The sequence below is a fragment of the Falco naumanni genome, chromosome 15 (genome assembly GCF_017639655.2).
Source record: "Falco naumanni isolate bFalNau1 chromosome 15, bFalNau1.pat, whole genome shotgun sequence".
NCBI lineage: Eukaryota > Metazoa > Chordata > Aves > Falconiformes > Falconidae > Falco > Falco naumanni.
The window spans coordinates 22,147,484-22,165,145 of NC_054068.1; the positions used below are offsets into that span (position 1 = coordinate 22,147,484).

General features: G+C 44.5%; 2 protein-coding genes across 4 annotated transcripts in view; one reads left to right on the forward strand and one right to left on the reverse strand.

The window, feature by feature from the left end:
• Positions 1-63: 63 nt before the first annotated feature.
• PSME3IP1 (proteasome activator subunit 3 interacting protein 1) lies at positions 64-14,616 on the reverse strand. Of its 2 annotated transcripts, none has more exons than XM_040615737.1 (7): positions 14,553-14,616; positions 11,546-11,691; positions 11,256-11,354; positions 7,790-7,911; positions 3,991-4,121; positions 1,946-2,010; positions 64-813 (listed from the first exon to the last, which is right to left on the reverse strand). In XM_040615737.1, the coding sequence occupies exons 2-7, from the start codon at positions 11,673-11,675 to the stop codon at positions 596-598; spliced, it is 765 nt and encodes a 254-aa protein (XP_040471671.1). In that variant the 5' UTR covers positions 11,676-11,691; positions 14,553-14,616; the 3' UTR covers positions 64-595. The 2 variants fall into 2 exon arrangements, with proteins under 2 accessions (XP_040471671.1, XP_040471672.1); XM_040615738.1 differs by having other exon boundaries at positions 14,463-14,564.
• Positions 14,617-14,815: 199 nt separating this feature from the next.
• RSPRY1 (ring finger and SPRY domain containing 1) overlaps positions 14,816-17,662 on the forward strand; it is a 39,152-nt gene continuing 36,305 nt past the window's right edge. Inside the window, exon 1 of one of the 2 annotated variants that reach the window (XM_040615677.1) lies at positions 14,816-14,929. The gene's annotated coding sequence lies outside the window, so the exon portion shown is untranslated. The remainder of the gene's footprint in view (positions 14,930-17,662) is intronic. The other variant, XM_040615676.1, reaches the window with a different exon arrangement.

The window sequence follows — 17,662 nt, forward strand, 5'->3', positions numbered from 1 at the left end:
ACAGAAATTGCTTAATGGAATAGGAACAATTATGAATGGCACAAGCCGAGATAAAAAAAAAAATGCATTCAGAATGTCTTTAATCATTTAACACTAAAACTTCTTTACAGTGTCATGGCAATCTACACTTCCCCATCTGCTTCATTTTTGTTCTGCCCCCATTTCTCAAATACAGAATAAAAATGACATTTTAAAACAGAACACATGGCTGTTTCTACAAGACTTCACTGCTTCAAGTGAGTATTTTTTGCCTGTTAGTCTTGTATAAACTTCTTAGATCACCAGAATGCTTTATTTCCATAAGAATTTTAAAAGGTAAAAGCTCTCTCCTCTGTACCCTCAGACCTTCATTACATTACTAGCTGTGCCTTCTGGTTTAGGATGGCAGCCTTTCCTCCGGGCTCAGTATGCACCCCAGAAATGGAAAGGGGGGGACGGGACGGGGGAAGATATAATGAGTTATTTTAGGAGTATCTGAGTGTATTAAAGTTGAGAGGTTAGCTAGAAAGATTATATTTGGGGCAGAAAGATGCATCGAGCATCCATCAGGGCTTTGGAAGATACTCTGCACTACATTACACACGGAGCAATTTAATTATGGACCATCAAAGAAACTGTTGCTACGAAAGACAGAAGAGACAATCTTTCCAGTGGAATTAATGGTGCCTTCGCTATCCGAGCTGGACTCGGAATCACTGCTTCCTGAGTAGGCGCCCAGGCCAGGCAGGATCCCGATGCACACGGCTGCTGAGGGACAGTGGACTGTGGAGCCTCCCACTGAGCTGCTCCCCAGGGGAACACAGGATGGTTTTTCTGAAAGAGAGGTACCTCAGTCAAAATCGAGAGCACAAGAAAGGGCTTTTAATCAACCCAGGAACTGCTGCATGTCATTCACCTGCTATTGCCACACAAGCAGCAGACGATTGCAGGATTTAATTAAAGCATAAGGCAGCTTTATGCTGCAATAAAGCTATTCCGACAGGAAGGACTTGCTACCTCAGGGGATTTATTTATTTTTTTCTCATCGCTAGTTTAAGCCCAGCTCTATGCTGACATAACAGATATTTATTCTAAAGTTGTCAGTTTGATGCTTGTCAAGTACCAAACCCACTAAATCTGCTTTGTGTAATTGAGTACTTTTTTTGCAATATAACAGCCTCGTTGGGGAAAAGTTTTATTCCATCATTCTACTAGTCAACATCTTCTATCTTCCACCTCTAATTAATTATTTCCAGTGCTCTGAAAGTTTACTGAACAGAAGGAGATTCAGGAAGCGCCTTGGGTTGTCATTACACAATCACAGCTCACCCTATTTGTGTCAGAGTATCCTGACAGCAAGTCAATCGCAGCCCTGACAGCTAAGACTGAAATGCAATTTAATTTTTCTTCTAGTTCCCCATAATTTTCTGAAACAAATTGGTTTCAGGATGGACAAGATCACTTCATAGCATGAAAAGCTAATAGTGGATGTATACAAATAAACTAAATGCTGCTGTGAAAAGGAAGGAGATGATCTCCATGTCTCCTGTCAACTGAACAAACCATTAGGCTTGAAATGTAGCTAAGGAGACTCCTATTAGTTATCAGGTAAAACCCTTTAAGGGTAAAATCAGTTAAGCATTAGAATAAATGGCCTAAGGAGAGTGCACAGCCTCTATCTGTGGAGATTTAAGAGCAGCTTAGACAAATATCTGTCAGGAATGGTTTAGGCAGGGGAGAGACTGATGACCTGTAGAGGTTCCCTCCAGCCCTACTTTCCATGAAGCCTGTCAGCATCTATAGTTACCATTTCTACTCCTTTAAGAGAAAACTTGCCAATTGCAGTCTGTGCTGTCTTGCATAATGAAGGAGCAGAAAAGCAAATCCTCTATCAGATTTAACATCAAGTCCATTGCTGTTCAGGTGAGAGACAGACAGCTTCCCACATGCAAAAATCAGGGCATACCTTGATTCTTTTCATCGTGATCAGTATCTAGTTTCAACCTCTTCACACTGTTACCACCATCTGAACTGTGGAAAAAATAAAAAAGTGTCTTGTTCCTCATAAGCAACCACTTAATTACCATGGAGCTGAAGTCACATCTTTGCCTCAAATGCTACAGCAAATGCCAGCAGGATCCCCTGATGACCATCGCCGCTTCTAACTGCTGTTAACTGGGGCTCCTTGGGGACCATGCAGGATCCTAGAAAGAATCAACACCTACACTGCAAGTATCACCTGCTGACCTCAGGAAACTGAAACACACCACTGGGAATCCACATCAGACCTCTTGCACAGCAACACAGAGCTGCCTGTTCATCTGGAAGTACCCCACAGGAGATCAGGAAGAACTACCTGAGCTCCAGCCACCCACGGGACCACAGGCTTGCATGTGTGGATGATTACCACGCTTGCTGGTGCAACATCCGTGTGTTTTCCCTTGCAGGGTTTCCTTCCCCTCCTTCAAGCACCTGAAGAGCCTGTTCTAAAACATCTAGGAATCTTGCACCCAGTAAGAAGCCCAATAGGTTTTGCAGCAATTCACACACCCCTGCAGTGTCTGACCTCAAAAAGACAGGGGTCCTTTTTGGGTCCAAAGTGGTGTTGGGGGAAAGGAGCGTTACGTGGACTTCTGAGTCTTCAGAGCTTCTACAGCCTTTCCTTGTCACTGCCCAGTTTCTTTTCCCCCTCTTGCGTGTTCCTAATCCTAAGCCATCCACATAAACAAATGCTTCCCAGCCTCAGCTGTGATGAACCAAAGCAATGAAGTATGAGCATTATTATGCATTAACTCTTTTCTGTTCCCATAAGAACACACAGTACAGAAAGGTTATTCTGTGTGGGGAGGTTTTAATAGTAATACATCCTTTACAGGAACTACAAAGCTCAGAGAGCAGATGTTGAGCTCACGCTACACTTGATTTTGGCCAGTTTGCAATAAAAGATAAGATGGCAAAAATAGAAGACTGCAAAGCAAGACTGTGATGGCACTGACATGTCAGTTAAGATGCTCTCTTCAAATAGATGCCATCTGCAGACTTTAGATGTGCCATTAAGCACATGCCAGCTCCTTCTCTACATCCTACTGGGCTAAGTACTAGTAGTTACAAGAAAAAAAAAAATTGTTGGCTGCTTGTTATCAGTTCAGCATTTTTCTTCTCTGCCTTCCAAAAACCCAAACAACTACCCAACCCCACACACATTAGGTGGAGGAAGTGCTTACTTCAGTTTTCAGACACGCAATTACTGCTGTACTGGGAGCTAAACATCACCCTACAAAAGAAGCTTCTAAAATAATCTCTTGTTCTCTGGGACAGATTCAAAAACACTGACTGAATTTTGAGATGTCAGTAATCATCTTAAGTATTAGATGACTCATCGGTGGGAAATAAGTCTTGGTCCCACATGCCTAGTTTCTCCATAACCTGTAGCACACCAGCAGCCGTGTTTGCAGGCCAAGATCAAAACAGCAAACAGATCACAAACCAGCTGCCATCTCCCTGGGATGGAAAGAGTGTTGATATATCAGTGCAGATGAGCGAGGAACAAGGGAAGTTTGCTTGGTACACAAACATCTCTTGTAACCTGTGTCTCCCCTGTGTTGCCCCCAGCAGCAATTAAAACAACCCATTTTAGACACAGGTAAAATTGGCTGATAAATTATGCAAACCTTAGTAAAATTACATGAGTGAGGCGACACCGATATCTACAAATAGAGATGTAAAATAGATTCCCTCTAGATCCCCAAGCAGGATTGCCCAAGCCTGGCAGTCTAGAATGAAGAGCCTACCCACTTCTTTACACACACTTATCTATTTGAACTGCTTCATGTTTTTCCCACAGTTTGTGAGAGCCTATAGAAACAACGCTGGTCTTTTCTTATACCTCCCCCCTTTTTTCTTTAGGGCTAAGGTTCACACCTCACTCTCTGGAGGCAGTTTTGGCCTGCCTCCCTTTACACTGCTAACTGGGTTCCGTTCCTCATGAATTTATAGAGGTGTGAAACTAACCTTCTGTGTTTCACAGCTCCTGCCAACAGCTTTGCCTGAGAGAATTTGTTCTTGTTTTCCACTGACTTCATGGACAATTTCTTCTCCGTTTCCTTCTTTGGGTCCATACTGACTCCCACTTTGAGAGTGCTGTGAATTAAGGGTTAAGGATCAACCAGGAAGGAATGGGGAGAACAGACACTTCCTCTCTGATATATTTAGCCAGCTCTGCTGACAGCATCGACTGAACTTCATTCACGTATTCTAACAAAATAAACTAATTTGTAATGACACTTAGCTGACACCTTCGGCCAAGACAGAAAAGACTTCATGCTCTGGGTTCGGAGCTCTCACCAGTATCAATTTGAGCTCTCTCTGTAAAGATATCCAGGCAGCAGACTAGCAACTGCTTTTCCAAAGCCAGAAAGGTGCAGTACGCAACACATCCAGCACTCATAAACATATCCATCATCCTCCCTTTTCCTAAAGGTCTTACAAAAGCTAAAAGGTCAGGCTGGGGAAAAAAAACAAAAGAAAAAAAAGGAGGCATGCAGTACTTCCCCCTTTTATGCAGATCAACACATTTGCAATTAATATTTGCTGCTTCAAGCCCTAATCCTTACCAAAAAAACTAAGCAGCAATATGTGAGCTCACGAACTCCTCAAACCCTCCTTTTGCTGAGCCCAGCAGACTTCAGCCTACCAAAGCAAAACAGTTCAATTTTCTGGTTTGGTATTTATCACTCTAACTTCTCAGCTCATCTCTCTGTAAGGACCACAAGGCCAATTTAAACACCAGCCCCAAGAGGAAGGAGACAGATCTGATTAAGTGTGCATGTGGTCCAAGATTCATCCAAAAAGACTGCAACTGCACAGAAAAACTAAGTAGCTTAAAACAGTGTTAGCAAGGTGGGATGCAGCTGAAGCCTATAATGAGGTGGAGAAGCTTAAGCAGGTTCTCAGACAGAATAAGAAGCAGCTTGGTCTGTTATTAAGGCACACTCACTCTGCACACACACTAAACAGGTCTCCTGTGGCAGGATCTAGTCCTGTCAACAGCTAACGACCAGTTGTATCTGATGAAGTAAGGTCTGTCAAAGATCCTGTATGCTCATGAGGTGCCAGTAAGTCAAAAAAGCTTCTGCAAAACTTTTAAACTGCAATAGCAAAGACAAATCAACCTAATTTAAAAGGGTATTTGTTTATAACCCTAAATCTAGCTTTCTACCAGTTTCTTCACTGACTACAGTTCTACTGATAAGGTGGATCTGCTCCACGAGCTGGGGTTTCACACATGCCCAGTTACTACAGACGAATATTGGATTGTGAATTTCACATTGATGGGACATGTATTTGGAGTCAGGGGGGTTTATTCCTCATGGAACACCTGCAAATCAAAACCTCAGGCCTTCCTCCGAAGTGACACACTCCAAGTCTCCAATCACTTTACAGTTAGGAGCACCTAGATGCCATTCCTTATTTGATTTTCCTAAGGATGCAGCAGTAACCCAGACTGCTCCCTACCTCAACTGAAAGTCTTAGCCAAACCCAGACGGTTCAAGTCTCTCTCTTTTAGGCTGGCACAGGAGTGCCATCCTGTGGCTATCGGAAGCAATCTGAAAGCTGCTTGTGTCGAACACAGTTTGACATCACACCACATGCTTTCACACACTGCAGCGTTCAACTTCCCCGTTTGGGTTCGCTACCTTGTTATATTCTAACACAGGACTACCCAAGCCTGGCTGATGAACCCAAAATTTTTTATTTTAAGATACCAAATTACAGGCTTTTCATTTCCATCTGGGATGCCATTCTTTAACACTCCTCAACTACCAGAGACACAGCACGTTTTTAACAGATTTTGTATGTACTGTTGCCATTAGCAAATGTAATACTATACCTAGTCAAGAAGGGTCCCCTCTCAGGAAGACTACATTAGAAATAAACCTCTCAATCTTATATATCACCTGCATTAAAAAAAAACTGTCCTACAGTAAAGCCTGCTTCTTGGAGGGGGGCTTTTCTGACATCTACATAGGATTTAAGAGAGGAGGGTGTTGCCCTCCAACAGACTTCTTGGAACTGGCTTAAAAAATACCTGTAAATCCTTAAACACTGTCAGACCAGTGGAGCTGGATAGGGTAAGGAACAAAAGCCCCTAGCTGTTTATGTAGGAGGAAGTAAAATTCCTATGCATCCATGCACATGAATTTCTTACGCTCGAGAGCACATTAAAATATTCCCAGGCATGTTTATCATTAAGATACAGGACTTCATGATTGTTCAACCTAATAAATGAAGAAGGGGAAGCCAAAAAAAAAAAAAGAAGGGGAAGCAAAAAAAAAAAAAAAAAAGAAGGGGAAGCAAAAAAAGCTCTGTACGCGAATATTGACACAGGTATTACCATTAAATTAATGCTTCTGGGTAACTTAAGTTGGATATTATACCAAGAAAAAGACCAAATAACAAAACCTGCTGGGTCGACATTCCTCTTATGAGTTTGGAAGAGCGCTTGAATGGTATCTATAGATCCAGAATATCTACCCAGTACCCACTGGTTTTTGTCACTGTAGTGATAAACCATCAGTAACAACCTGCCGATGCAAAACCAACTTTTGCATTGTAAAGGAATATCACCAAAAATTTCAAACAAAGATGAGTCATTTTGCAAGTTGGTCTGAGGTTGCTTGAAATATTATGGTTAAATAAAAAAAAAAAAATAAAAGAAAGGAAATGGAATGGGCAAAACTCCAGTTTCTCACGAGATGAAGCAACTATAAAATATCCTCCCTCCTTCCACCTCATCAGGAAGAAATTCTACGGTTTAATTTTCAGCAAGACTTCAGATACAGAGCCAGGTGATATTAGTAGGACTGCAAAGACTGAGGTTAGATGGCCCGCATGCCTTGAACAGGCCCTGCTCACTGAATTCAGGGATCAGTGTGTTATGTGGCTAATTGAAGACAACATAAGATTCCCTCTGGGCTGGTATGGTTCATCCCAGATGTATGTGACCTAACTAGAGCTGTCAGCTGCTTCCACAGCATAATCTTATACCGCACATCTCTGCATCAGCCAGACCCGCAAGCAACCACCACCGAAACTAAATATATCCCATGAACATCCCATTATTAGATCCAACAAATCAAAAAAATGTTCCACATCCATCAACCAAGTACAGCCTATTTTTGAAGTAAAGTGCCAGTATTGCTTTTTCATAAACACATTACCAAGGTAACTTAAGATGCTCTTCACAGAGCAGACGCTCTAAGTTGTAAATCATTAACTAATACAAAGTAATGCAGATCTTCGTAGCACTGGCACCATTCAGCTTTATTTGCTGACTGGTTTTGGTCACGTCCTCATTTACACTAAAGTATCCTTGAGAACTTGTGTTTTGTTCACCAACGACTTAAAAGCAATGGTTTTCATTAGAAGGCAAAGAAACCATGAGGTTCTCCACAGATTCAGTAAACCTCAAAAAAACATTTAGCTTAGCACAGAAATCCTCAAAACATTCCAACCTCCCTTGACTGGCACTGATTAGAGAGAGAAAGCATCCTATATCCCAAATCCCAAACAATGCGGAGGGGAAGATGGAAAGAAAAGTACCGATGGCATGTGGGGCCTGGGGGCGGAAATATAAAAAAATTGCAGTGGGAGACCCAAGCTACAATGAAAACATTAAAATTTAAAAATATATCATTGTACATGTTCTGTAAACCAGTTTTATAGAAAGAACGTCAATGACAGAATAGAACTACAGCCAGTCTCTTATCCTCCTCAATATAACTGCCAGCCCTTTTAATGCAAAGGATATTCTGTATTCGTTTAGTTCTTTCAGCTCTTCTTCTCTTCGTTGCTTTTCTAGTAGCTCTTGCTGCCGAGAAACCTCATCAAGGAAATGCGTCTCATCTTCATCTAAGCCTCTTACCATATTTTCTGAAAAAATGAAAAGAATGCATACTGATAAACTAAAACCACTTTGGGAGCAGCCATTTGTTTTGTGTTACTTGGCCCTCTCTTAGAACATTTTCCAATGATCTCAAATTGCCTCATAAATGTATGTAAGCGTCCACATCTCGCATATGGCATTTCTTAATACTGCCAAGGTAGAACAATTTGCACAAAGTCCCTGGGAATACAGGGAGTAGAGTCCTGTGTGGCTGAGTGAATTGGGTACTCCAGCAGTTATGCTGTTGTGCTGACAAAAGGGTACACAGCAAACTCCACAAGCTATCTGCTGGATTCTAGAACTAAGGAATAAAAATACTTCCCAGTTAGTGATACTGGATGCTAACAAGCTGAAACTCTTACACACTCAGGCACACAAACTACAACAAACTAACACAGTTTGAACACAATACTATTGCTAGAGCAAAAGTAAGGCACAATCCATAGGTAGCCATGAAATGATGTATAATTAAGGAAAATCAACCAAGTCCTCACACAAGCAGCCTTTCTGCAGTTCTGAAACACCATTTGGAACAGGTTACACAAAACAAGGAATAACCACACTATGCAATGACATTATTTGTTGGTTTGGTTTCAGACACCATGTTTAAGCCTGTTTCCTTAGAATCTGTTCTTAAACCATTCAACAACTGGAAAAAACCACATTACTTCTCTGAATAAATCTTGCCTCAAAATAGGAAGTACATTTTCTTGAACAATTAGTAACTCACCAAAATTAACATCTATTTCAGAAAAAAGAAAAAAAAAGTGTAGTAGGAAGTCTTTTATTTTCTGTTCTGCAAATGTTCAACATCTCTCAATCTAATGGTTTAGTTAGAAAGGTAATAAAAATATTTTTTAGAAAAACCAACTCTTGCTATTTGTAGTTATCCTCAGAAACCTTAACCCAAACATCACCTTTAGGCTTCATTAGAGATTAATTCCATAAGAGGATTTTTTAGGCTTTTACATGAGGTTGCCATACTTTTTTTAATCTTCACCCACACAGTCCAGTTCTTCTCACTTTAATAGCAAGCTAAGAAATCCATTTACACTGATAATCGGCAAGCTTCTGCCTTTGACAGAAAAGCTCTAGGAATCACGTATTATTTGAGGTTCCTTTTTAAAGGCTGATCCCTACTCTTTCCAACTCTAAGAACACAGAGCTCATTCATAAATCTTTAAATGGTAACTAGTAGCACTCACTACTACTGCTGAGGGCCCCTTCAAACAGCAAAAGTAGTGTAACTATTTTTTGAAGTGACATGCATTAATTTAATTTTCTGCCTGCCTGATCTGCGGACTAAGAGAAGCAGCCATAGTGATCCTTATAGCTGACATTATTGAGATTCTCTACTAAATCGTCTGCAGTAGGTTTTGTTCCCCACGCTAGCAGGATCTGTTATTCTGCAAGGGCTCCTTAAAAGCAGTAGTTTACTTCCCAGTTACCCTCACTCACGGATGCTTCTTATTCCAGTACTTGGCTTACAGGTTCCCTAAATGAAAGGAAAGTCCTTGCAGATCTAATATAACTGGGCAAGGGAAAAAAAATCATTTAGATGGGTTATTAGAAGCCCTTCCAATCCAGGCTGATAGCAGTCAGTTTTCTGGTGGCTATTTGGATGAGAATTGCTTAGTCACATCACCAGAGATGATTTGGATCAAAAGTTTACTGAAGTAAACTCAAAAGTCTCCAGCTGGAAAGAATTCTTCCCACTTTTCACCACCAAAAATGCAAGAGAAATTTAAGAGACAGGAACTAACTTCCACTTATCCCTGTTTTGCTGAACATAATCGTTCAGAAATAAAATTTTTAAAGTTGCATTTTTGAGAATACTAGAATAATTTTTCATTTTAAATGCTGTAACAGTCTACTAAAATTACTTTACTTTGAAAAGGAAGACATTCTTGCAGTGCTGAATAACCTAGCAGAAAGAAGAACTGCTGGTCCATATACTGGTTTTTATATACACAAAAGGTTCAGAGAAACTAAATTTGTGTGTTTATGTGAACACAATTCTTCAGCATTAAAGTGTTTCCCCTCCCAAGTCCCATCATCAATCCTGACTTATCAGAATGACAGTGCACTGGACTCGTTTTTATTCCTCAAAAATTACCATGGATAGGAAAAATACTTACGAAACTTTTAAGGCAAATTCAAGCATATTAGGGGACAAACCTTGTCACCAGTGGCCAAATCGAGCTGAACTCTGATGAAGTAAACTAAGTGGTCCACAGTCCACCCAACATTGATCTTTAGTCAGTGAATCCCACTTACCTTCTCCCAAAGACATTTGGCTACAGGAATGATTCTAAAAGCATCTACTACAAAACAGGAAAGACAATCAAGATAATCAATCATGTACTCGACAGCACCTGCAGGGGCAGGAAGTGTTGTCTAACAGAGCTCAGAGATGGTGCCATAGTTACAGGTAAAACATAGCTTTGATGCGTCACAAATACAAGAGAAATTCTAGACAGAATCCACTTCAGCAAACTGGAGCTTAAAGAACACAATAGTTTGAGGGTAAGGCTTCCAGCTAAAGAACCAAAATCGATCAGAACCCACCTTAAAATGGAGTCCCACAGTATCATCCTCACTTCTCTTTAGATAGAGCTCATAGCTCACTTTTTCCCAAAATGGTTGACTAATAACTTTCTGGTTCTCATTATCATCTTTGCACTCAGCAGCACATATACAGGTGATACAATGCAAAGGATTTTTGTATAAAACCAGAAATTCAAACATCAGTAGAAATTAGATTTCCATTTCATTAGCAGAGTTAAACATCTACTTTTTGAAGAATCAGCTCCTGCATCTCTACTTTTTCCAAATAGTAATCTTTGAGCCTCAAATCACTTTTGTGTCAACTAACTAAAGCTTGGAAATGTAACAGCTGCTGGAACAGGATTTCTTTTTATCGATTCAAATGGAATGGTCTTGTGTTAAAGCATGAGTTCCAGAGTCACAAAACCAGGTTACACATCCACTTTTCCATGGATTGGTATCAGGGTTTTTTTTAATGCAACGTGCAAACTAAGCCTAGTATTCCACACTTTACAGGGATGCAGCTTCACAACTGTAGGCAACTTCTGTGTTTTGCATACGTGGAGTGCTGCCTTGGTGCCCAGAACAGTATTACCTGCAGGAAAATCTACCATCCTTGATAAACACAAGATTTCAGTAACACTTTTCTAAAGCCTCTGTTTCTCTCTCAGAGAGGCAGACAAGACACACAGGTATCTCCTTTAGTCAGATGTTGTATACAGCTGTTGCACACAACATGCACTTTGCTGGGTTTCAGTTCAAAATAGTAACTGCTGATGCTTACTGAATTTAAATTGCTCCTCAAACTCCTGCTGCTTCTTTTCTCTCTGTTCCTGAAGTCTTTCATACAACGAACGTGGGTCATATGCCTCCTCTGGGCATTCTGAAAGGAAGGAGTAAATCAGGAAATGAGACCATATGTCAGAAATACTAAATCACCAACAGCTCTTAGCTCCTTCACATAAAAACCTTTTGCAATTGTATAATACAAGCTATTATCTTTTATTTCTGTTTTACATGAAAGTGAAACATTCTCCGGTCTCTTTCCTATAATTATTAAAGTCTACCTCATACCTTCTGGATCCTCAGGTTTTCGGACCTTTTCCCATTCCTCCTGCCTTCTCTTTCGTCGCTCCTCTAGCTCTGATTCAGACACAAACCTCTTGTTAATCACAAGGTCAGCAGTACCATCTCCCCCATCCATTGTGGAACAGCCTGTCCTAAAAGCACAATATGAAAGACATCAGGGACTTGATTTCACTTGTCAGTGCATGAGACATTACTACACATCCTGAAAAACAGACCCACTGCATTCATAGAAACTTCAGTTCTCCAAAGACTACTACGTAGCAAGCATAGCTTGAGATACCTACTCACTGCATAACTGCTAAGACAAATAGCACCACCTTCTTTACTCTTTTTCATAATATGTTCTCCCTGACAGTTTTCTGCCTCAGGTTGCTTTTCTAAAAGTCGTATTTTAATGGAATTTTCCCCACCACACTTTGGATTTATCTTACTTACATAAATATATGAAAAAATATTAATAAACCACACCTACACCTACATCCTTTGATGTCAGTTCTTACAACCTTCTGTTCCAGAGAAAGGATTTGACACTCTGCCCTCACTTTACCCAAGTTCCTTTCATCCATTCTGTGAAAACTCAAGTTTTCCTGTTTTCAGTGATTTGAATACCTGTATTTCTAAGTCATTCACAGTGAGACTTCAGAAATTAGCAACTAATCTCTCTAATCTTCAAAAGCATTCTGCACCTCTTTGCAGCTCTGGGGAGTGCTAGGCTTGGACAGCCCCGTCAGGGTTACAGAGAGTTCAAGAAGCGAGTGAAAGAGGGAATCCCTTGGGCTAAACCGGGGTGAGATTAGCCCCTTCTGACACAGTACACTTGCCTCTGCTTCAAGAGATCCTGAATACTGGCCAGGGCCCTATTTCAATACTAGGTGCAGGGTGGAGATGCTCCAAGGAGTCATTGCAAGAAGGAAACTCATGGTCTTGATACCTGTAAGCCCAGGATGAAACAAACTGCTTCTGCAAATCTTAATTGGCTCCTTTCAAGATTTATTCTACCAGCTCTGTACTACAGAATGCAGCATTAATGCCTATTTTTGTTTCTTACATCAAGCCTCTGTATGTAAGTACAACGTAAGCACAGCTGTTCATTTAAAGTCATGCTAACCTCAGTCTTCTCTAGTTTCTTCTTATTTCCCTGGTATAACTTCAGCAAGAACCTCAAGGACTACAGACGATTGCCCCTGCACTGCCAATACTGCCAAGTATTACCCATTTAGGGTCTCACCCAGCCTGCATTTCAGCAGTGGAAGGGAACCCAGAACACTTACCCTTCTAGGGAGGGGGGGATGCAATAACCCAAATAACAGAAGGAACCTATTTATCATTCTTCACTTGTACCACAAGGAACCACTCTTGCAGGAAGCAGAGTCCTGAAATTGTTACAAAAACTGATACTTTTGTGAGGTATTGTTTACAATACAAATGACAAATTGAGGTCTCAGGAGAAATACAGGTTAGAGCACTGGCTAAATATTTGTAATAGCAGGATGAGTGCTTAAGGTGGGAATTGTCACAAGAAGACAAGACAAAAGGATTCTCTTAAGAGCTGGGGAAGGGAAGGACAGACCAAGGATTAGTGATCTTCTCTTTTTCTTTTCACTTTTCTTTCTTTTGTTTCTTTATTAATATCTAACAAAAATCCACGCTAAGACAAGTGCACTTTCCAGAAAGCATGGAACACCTGCTCTTTGAGTGTAATTTCTGAAGGTGGCTCAAGCTGGACACCTATAGAAAAGAATGAAAACTGAATCTCCCTCCTGAATGCAGGTCCTTATCACAAGACCAGCTTTCCTACCCAAGTGCTGTATAAACCAGATAACCTGGTACTCCACTTACATCACCTCAACATCAATCAGAAACGAAAGGTTCCGATACAATGGTGAGAGAAAGTCGTAAAAACAAAACGAGAGGGATTCAGCAAGGGCACAGTATCACCTGGGACTAAAGCCTGCAAGAGTAAACCACCTGCCTTCTGGATCAGCCAGTTCACCTAAGACTATATTTTAAGATACTTGAAGGAGATTAAGGTTTATGACTTGACATACAGCTACAGTATTTTCACTGCAAACCTGGAAAGTAGCGTCTGATCAAACACATTCCAGCAAGTAACTACTGACAACCACATCCTGGGGCAAAAAGTTGTGGGGAAAAAATTAAAACTCAAGCAGTATCACGTTTATGTTGACTTGTACTTATAAAATTGTTAATCTCACTGTATTCTTTGCCCTCACCCATCCGAAACACACACAAAATCTTCCAGACCAGACCAAACGCAGGTGTTTGGCAGCTGTCCCCTGCCCGGTGACTGCAGCCTAGCCAGTGATAAGCTGTCACCGTAAACGCAGGAGTTTGTGTCGCAGCTGTAAACTGCACCTTTCGATACTACCAGCGAGCAACATTGCCAGGACCACAAAACCTCCACGGCCCCTGCCACTACCCAGGCCGAACAGTCCTTGAGCCGAGACGATGCCTGGGCTACCGGTGCAGCCTCCAGCGCGCTCAGCCCCCGCATCCACCGGGGCAGCGCTCCCCCACCGCGCCACAGCAAACGGATCGCCGTGCGCCGGGCCTGGAGCCGCGCCGGAGGGTGCCCGAGGGGCGGCTCAGCCTCCCGGGCGCAGGGCTGGGCGCGCCAGGCCGGGGCCTGCTGCCAGCCCCGCCAAAGCCCTCGCCGCTACCTCCCCTTCCTACCCGCCCCCCGCCTGCTCGCGGTGGGAGCGGCCCCCCCGGCCCGGTCCGCCGTGCTCACAGGGCCCGGGCCCGGCCCTTGTCACCCCTCCGCTCGAAAGGCCCCGCAGCGCGGCCACGGCCTCTTCTCCCGCCGCGCTCACAGAGCCCCCAGCTCCCGCTTCAGACACTGCCGCCTCCTGGGACTCGGGCCGCCACCGCCAGCACGTACCGCGGCCGCCGGCCCGCCAGAGCGAAAGGCGCAGCCCGGCTCAGAGCGCCGCCATTGATACCCCCCGCCGGCCCGCCCCGATTCGCTCACCGCCGCCGGTCGCCCCACTCCTTCCGCCAGCAAGAGCCAACCGAGTGAGTTCTTCCTTAGGCAGCCCCTCCCCCCCGATAGCCAATCCGCGCTGCTCTTGCAGAAGGCAGAGGGCGCTCAGGAGGGTCGGCTGACAGGTGACGTCCACGCGGCCCAGCGCCTCGATTGGGCGAAGAGCGGGCCCCGGGGCGGGGCCGAGGCCAGGAGCGGGGCGGGGCGGGTCGCCCGGGAGACGGCGGGGGGCGGGGCCGGGCGGGGCGGGGCGGGGCCGGGTCGTGTGTGGCCTCCATCTTTCCGCCGTGCGCCGCCGCGGCACAAAGGAGTGGTGCCGTTGGGCTGGGGGACGCGGGCCCCGCAGAGCTCCCGGCGGGGCTGAGGTGAGCTGGGGCGGGGTGCGTTCCGCTCTGCCCTCCCCTCGGGTCAGCGGCGGCGGGGCGGGCGCCGCGGGGCTGAGGCGAAGCGGGCATCGGCGCAGAGGGGAAGGGGGCAGTGGCCGGCCGGGCTCCCGTGGCGGCGGGGGATCCGGGGGCCAGCCCTTGGTTAATGAGGGCCCCGCGCTCACCCGCATCCCGCCCGCCGCCTGAGCGGGAGCCGCGCTGTGCCGCCGCCGCCGGGACAGGGTCCTGGCCGGGGCGGGGGCCGGGAGGCCGCCGGGCTTCGGGGCCGGGCCAGCCGGCTGAGGCAGCGGCCCGCGCCCCCCTGGGCGCCCCTGCTTTGTGCGGGCGCTTCGTTCGGCTTCCAGGGGAGTGGGCAGCCTCGCTAAGGTCCCCCTGCCCCCCGCGGGGGGCAGCCGCCGAGGGAAGGCGGGCGGCCCCGCTCCGGCCCCGCTCGCCGTGCGCCCGGCTGTGTGCTGGCACTCCCGGTGCTGCGCGGAGGCCCCGGAGCTGCCGGGAGCCGGGCTCGGTGTGGAATCAGGAGCTCGCAAAAAAGAAAGCGGCAAAACTTGAATGGAAGGGGGGTCCGCTGGAGCCGGGCAGCCCTGGCCCGCCGCTGCGCCGGCCGTGAGCCGCGGCAGCTTGCACCGGTGCCGCTCGGTGCCCCCGGTACTTGTATGACTTGCAAAACAAGGGCTTTGGCACGGCCGGTTGGGGCGGGCTGGGGCTCGGTGTGCAGGGGCACGGTGCCGTGCCGCTCCCGGAGCTCTCGGGAGCTCGGAGGATTTTGTTGAAACCTTAGGTATTGTTCCATTTGTGTAAAGAGACGGAATCCTGAAAACTGTTTGCCCCTCTCAATGTAAAAATACTTCTGCAGAGTAAGTTTTCTCTCTCTTACACAGAAGATGCGAAGACGTGGGGCGAGCTACCAAATGCGGGTGCCTACCTGGGGTGTACCGGGGCAGGCGGCGGCGGCACCTTCCTCGCAGCGCCGCGGCACTGCGGGGTTGCTCCTCTCCGTTAGGTGCCTAGAGAGCACGTCTTCTCACTGCTTGTATTATGCTAATATCAACCATGCAGTTCTTTCTCAAGCTATTTGATTTCGCCTTGCTGATCACTTTCTCTCTCTTGCCTATCTTCATTTTTCCTTTTTTTTTTTTTTTTTTAATGTTGCTCCTTCTCATCTTCTGTGGTGCAGCAGTAGGTACAGTGTCCTTTCTGGGTAACGCCTTAGTGTAGGTCCCAAGAATGACTGTAGTCATCCTGTTCTTCATTTTCTGTTTCATTATTGCAAAATCTTGCTCTGAATTGCTTGGTATCCACCCCAAGCCCGGAGTTCAATTGGGTGCTGAGCCTGTGTTTGTCAGTATTTCTCACACAGTGGAACTTTGGTTGATGGGCAAGCACAGACATAAGAGCTGCCTTTTCTAAATTTACTCAACCTTATACATACTGCAGTTTTTCTGAATGCTGGTGTGTTTGGTGGGTTTTTTCCTTTTATGTCTGTGTTGGTATTTGTTGTCTTCAATATAAGCAAGACTTTTTTTTTTTTCCCCCCCACTTAGCACTGGCTTTGCCTTAGGTTTTTAATTTTTCTGTCCTTTGTCTCAAAGTGAATGCATGTATTTGTTTTGGTGCTGTGGTGGGTTTTTTTTACCTTATGCTTGTCCTCAGTTCAGTTGTGCCTTACTTGTAATTCTCTGCGCATCCATCAGTGCTGTGTTGTTATTGTCATCTGGAAAACTACATACATCTGTGTACTGTGACTCTTTTCATGTTTACTTCTCCATATTAAAATTTTCGCTGTTTTCCTGCTAAACTATTCAAATCTTTTAACAGTGGATGTTCTCATTGCCTATGAGCTGTTTGAAATATTCCCGTGCATCTTGTGTCGTCTTGAACTCCTGTAATTTAACTATGGTTTTCTGGAGGACTGTGCATTCTCAAAACTTGTAATATTATTTTAAGAGTCTAGGATGCTGTTAAATGGATTTTTCTTTTGCAAAGATTTCCAAATGCAAAGAATTGATCTGTTCTTAGATCTAAATCTGGCCCGTGCTTCTGCAAGTGCTTTTGTATGTGTCTTTGTTCTCTGCTGAAGCCCACTCAGCAAAAGAGGTCCTTTCTCCTGCTGGCACCCGTTCCCGTGTCTCTTCCTTTAGCACATTACATTACTGTTACTGCTTTGTGCCCAGATCTCTGCTGCGTATTTCCATTTATAAGCCTGACTGAATAGGTCGTGTATTTCTCCTGGCCTGTTCTTTTTTGGGTGCTTGAAGCACAACTATAGTTATGTGGTTGCTTCTCATTGTTTCTCCCCTTTTCATGCAAACATTCTCCTATGAACTGAAAGTTTTCAGCATGCGCTGTCCATCAGTTGTGTAGGAAGATCCTCTGGGATATTTTAATGCAGTGTTTTGCATTCTGCGCAGCTCCTGTCATTGCTATTGCTGATTGTTAGCTTAGTCTGGGTTATTTACCTACTCTTAGTTTTCTGATAAATCTAATTCAGCTAGTTCACACACTTCCTTTATCTTCAGCTGTGATAATTGTGTGTGCTTCCAGGTACATACGGTTATTGGTTTCCTTGAAGTCTTAAATTTTCCCTTTTTCTTTTACCTTCAGCCACCTACACGTGGAGTTTGATGGCAACGTTTCATGTTAGCCACTGGTACCCTACTTGCTGGCCTCATAATCCGGTGATTGCTCAGCGGCTCCCTTAGGCTCATTGTTGCC

Bases quoted from the DNA above. Each gene is read 5' to 3' on its own strand.
- PSME3IP1 (XM_040615737.1), bottom strand. From the start codon at position 11,675: ATGGATGGGGGAGATGGTACTGCTGACCTTGTGATTAACAAGAGGTTT. The intron at 2,011-3,990 runs GTTAGTTTCACA...TTTTTTCCACAG, and splicing joins GGAGCTGTGAAACACAGAAG to TTCAGATGGTGGTAACAGTG. The intron at 814-1,945 runs GTATGCCCTGAT...CCTCTCTTTCAG, and splicing joins TCACGATGAAAAGAATCAAG to AAAAACCATCCTGTGTTCCC.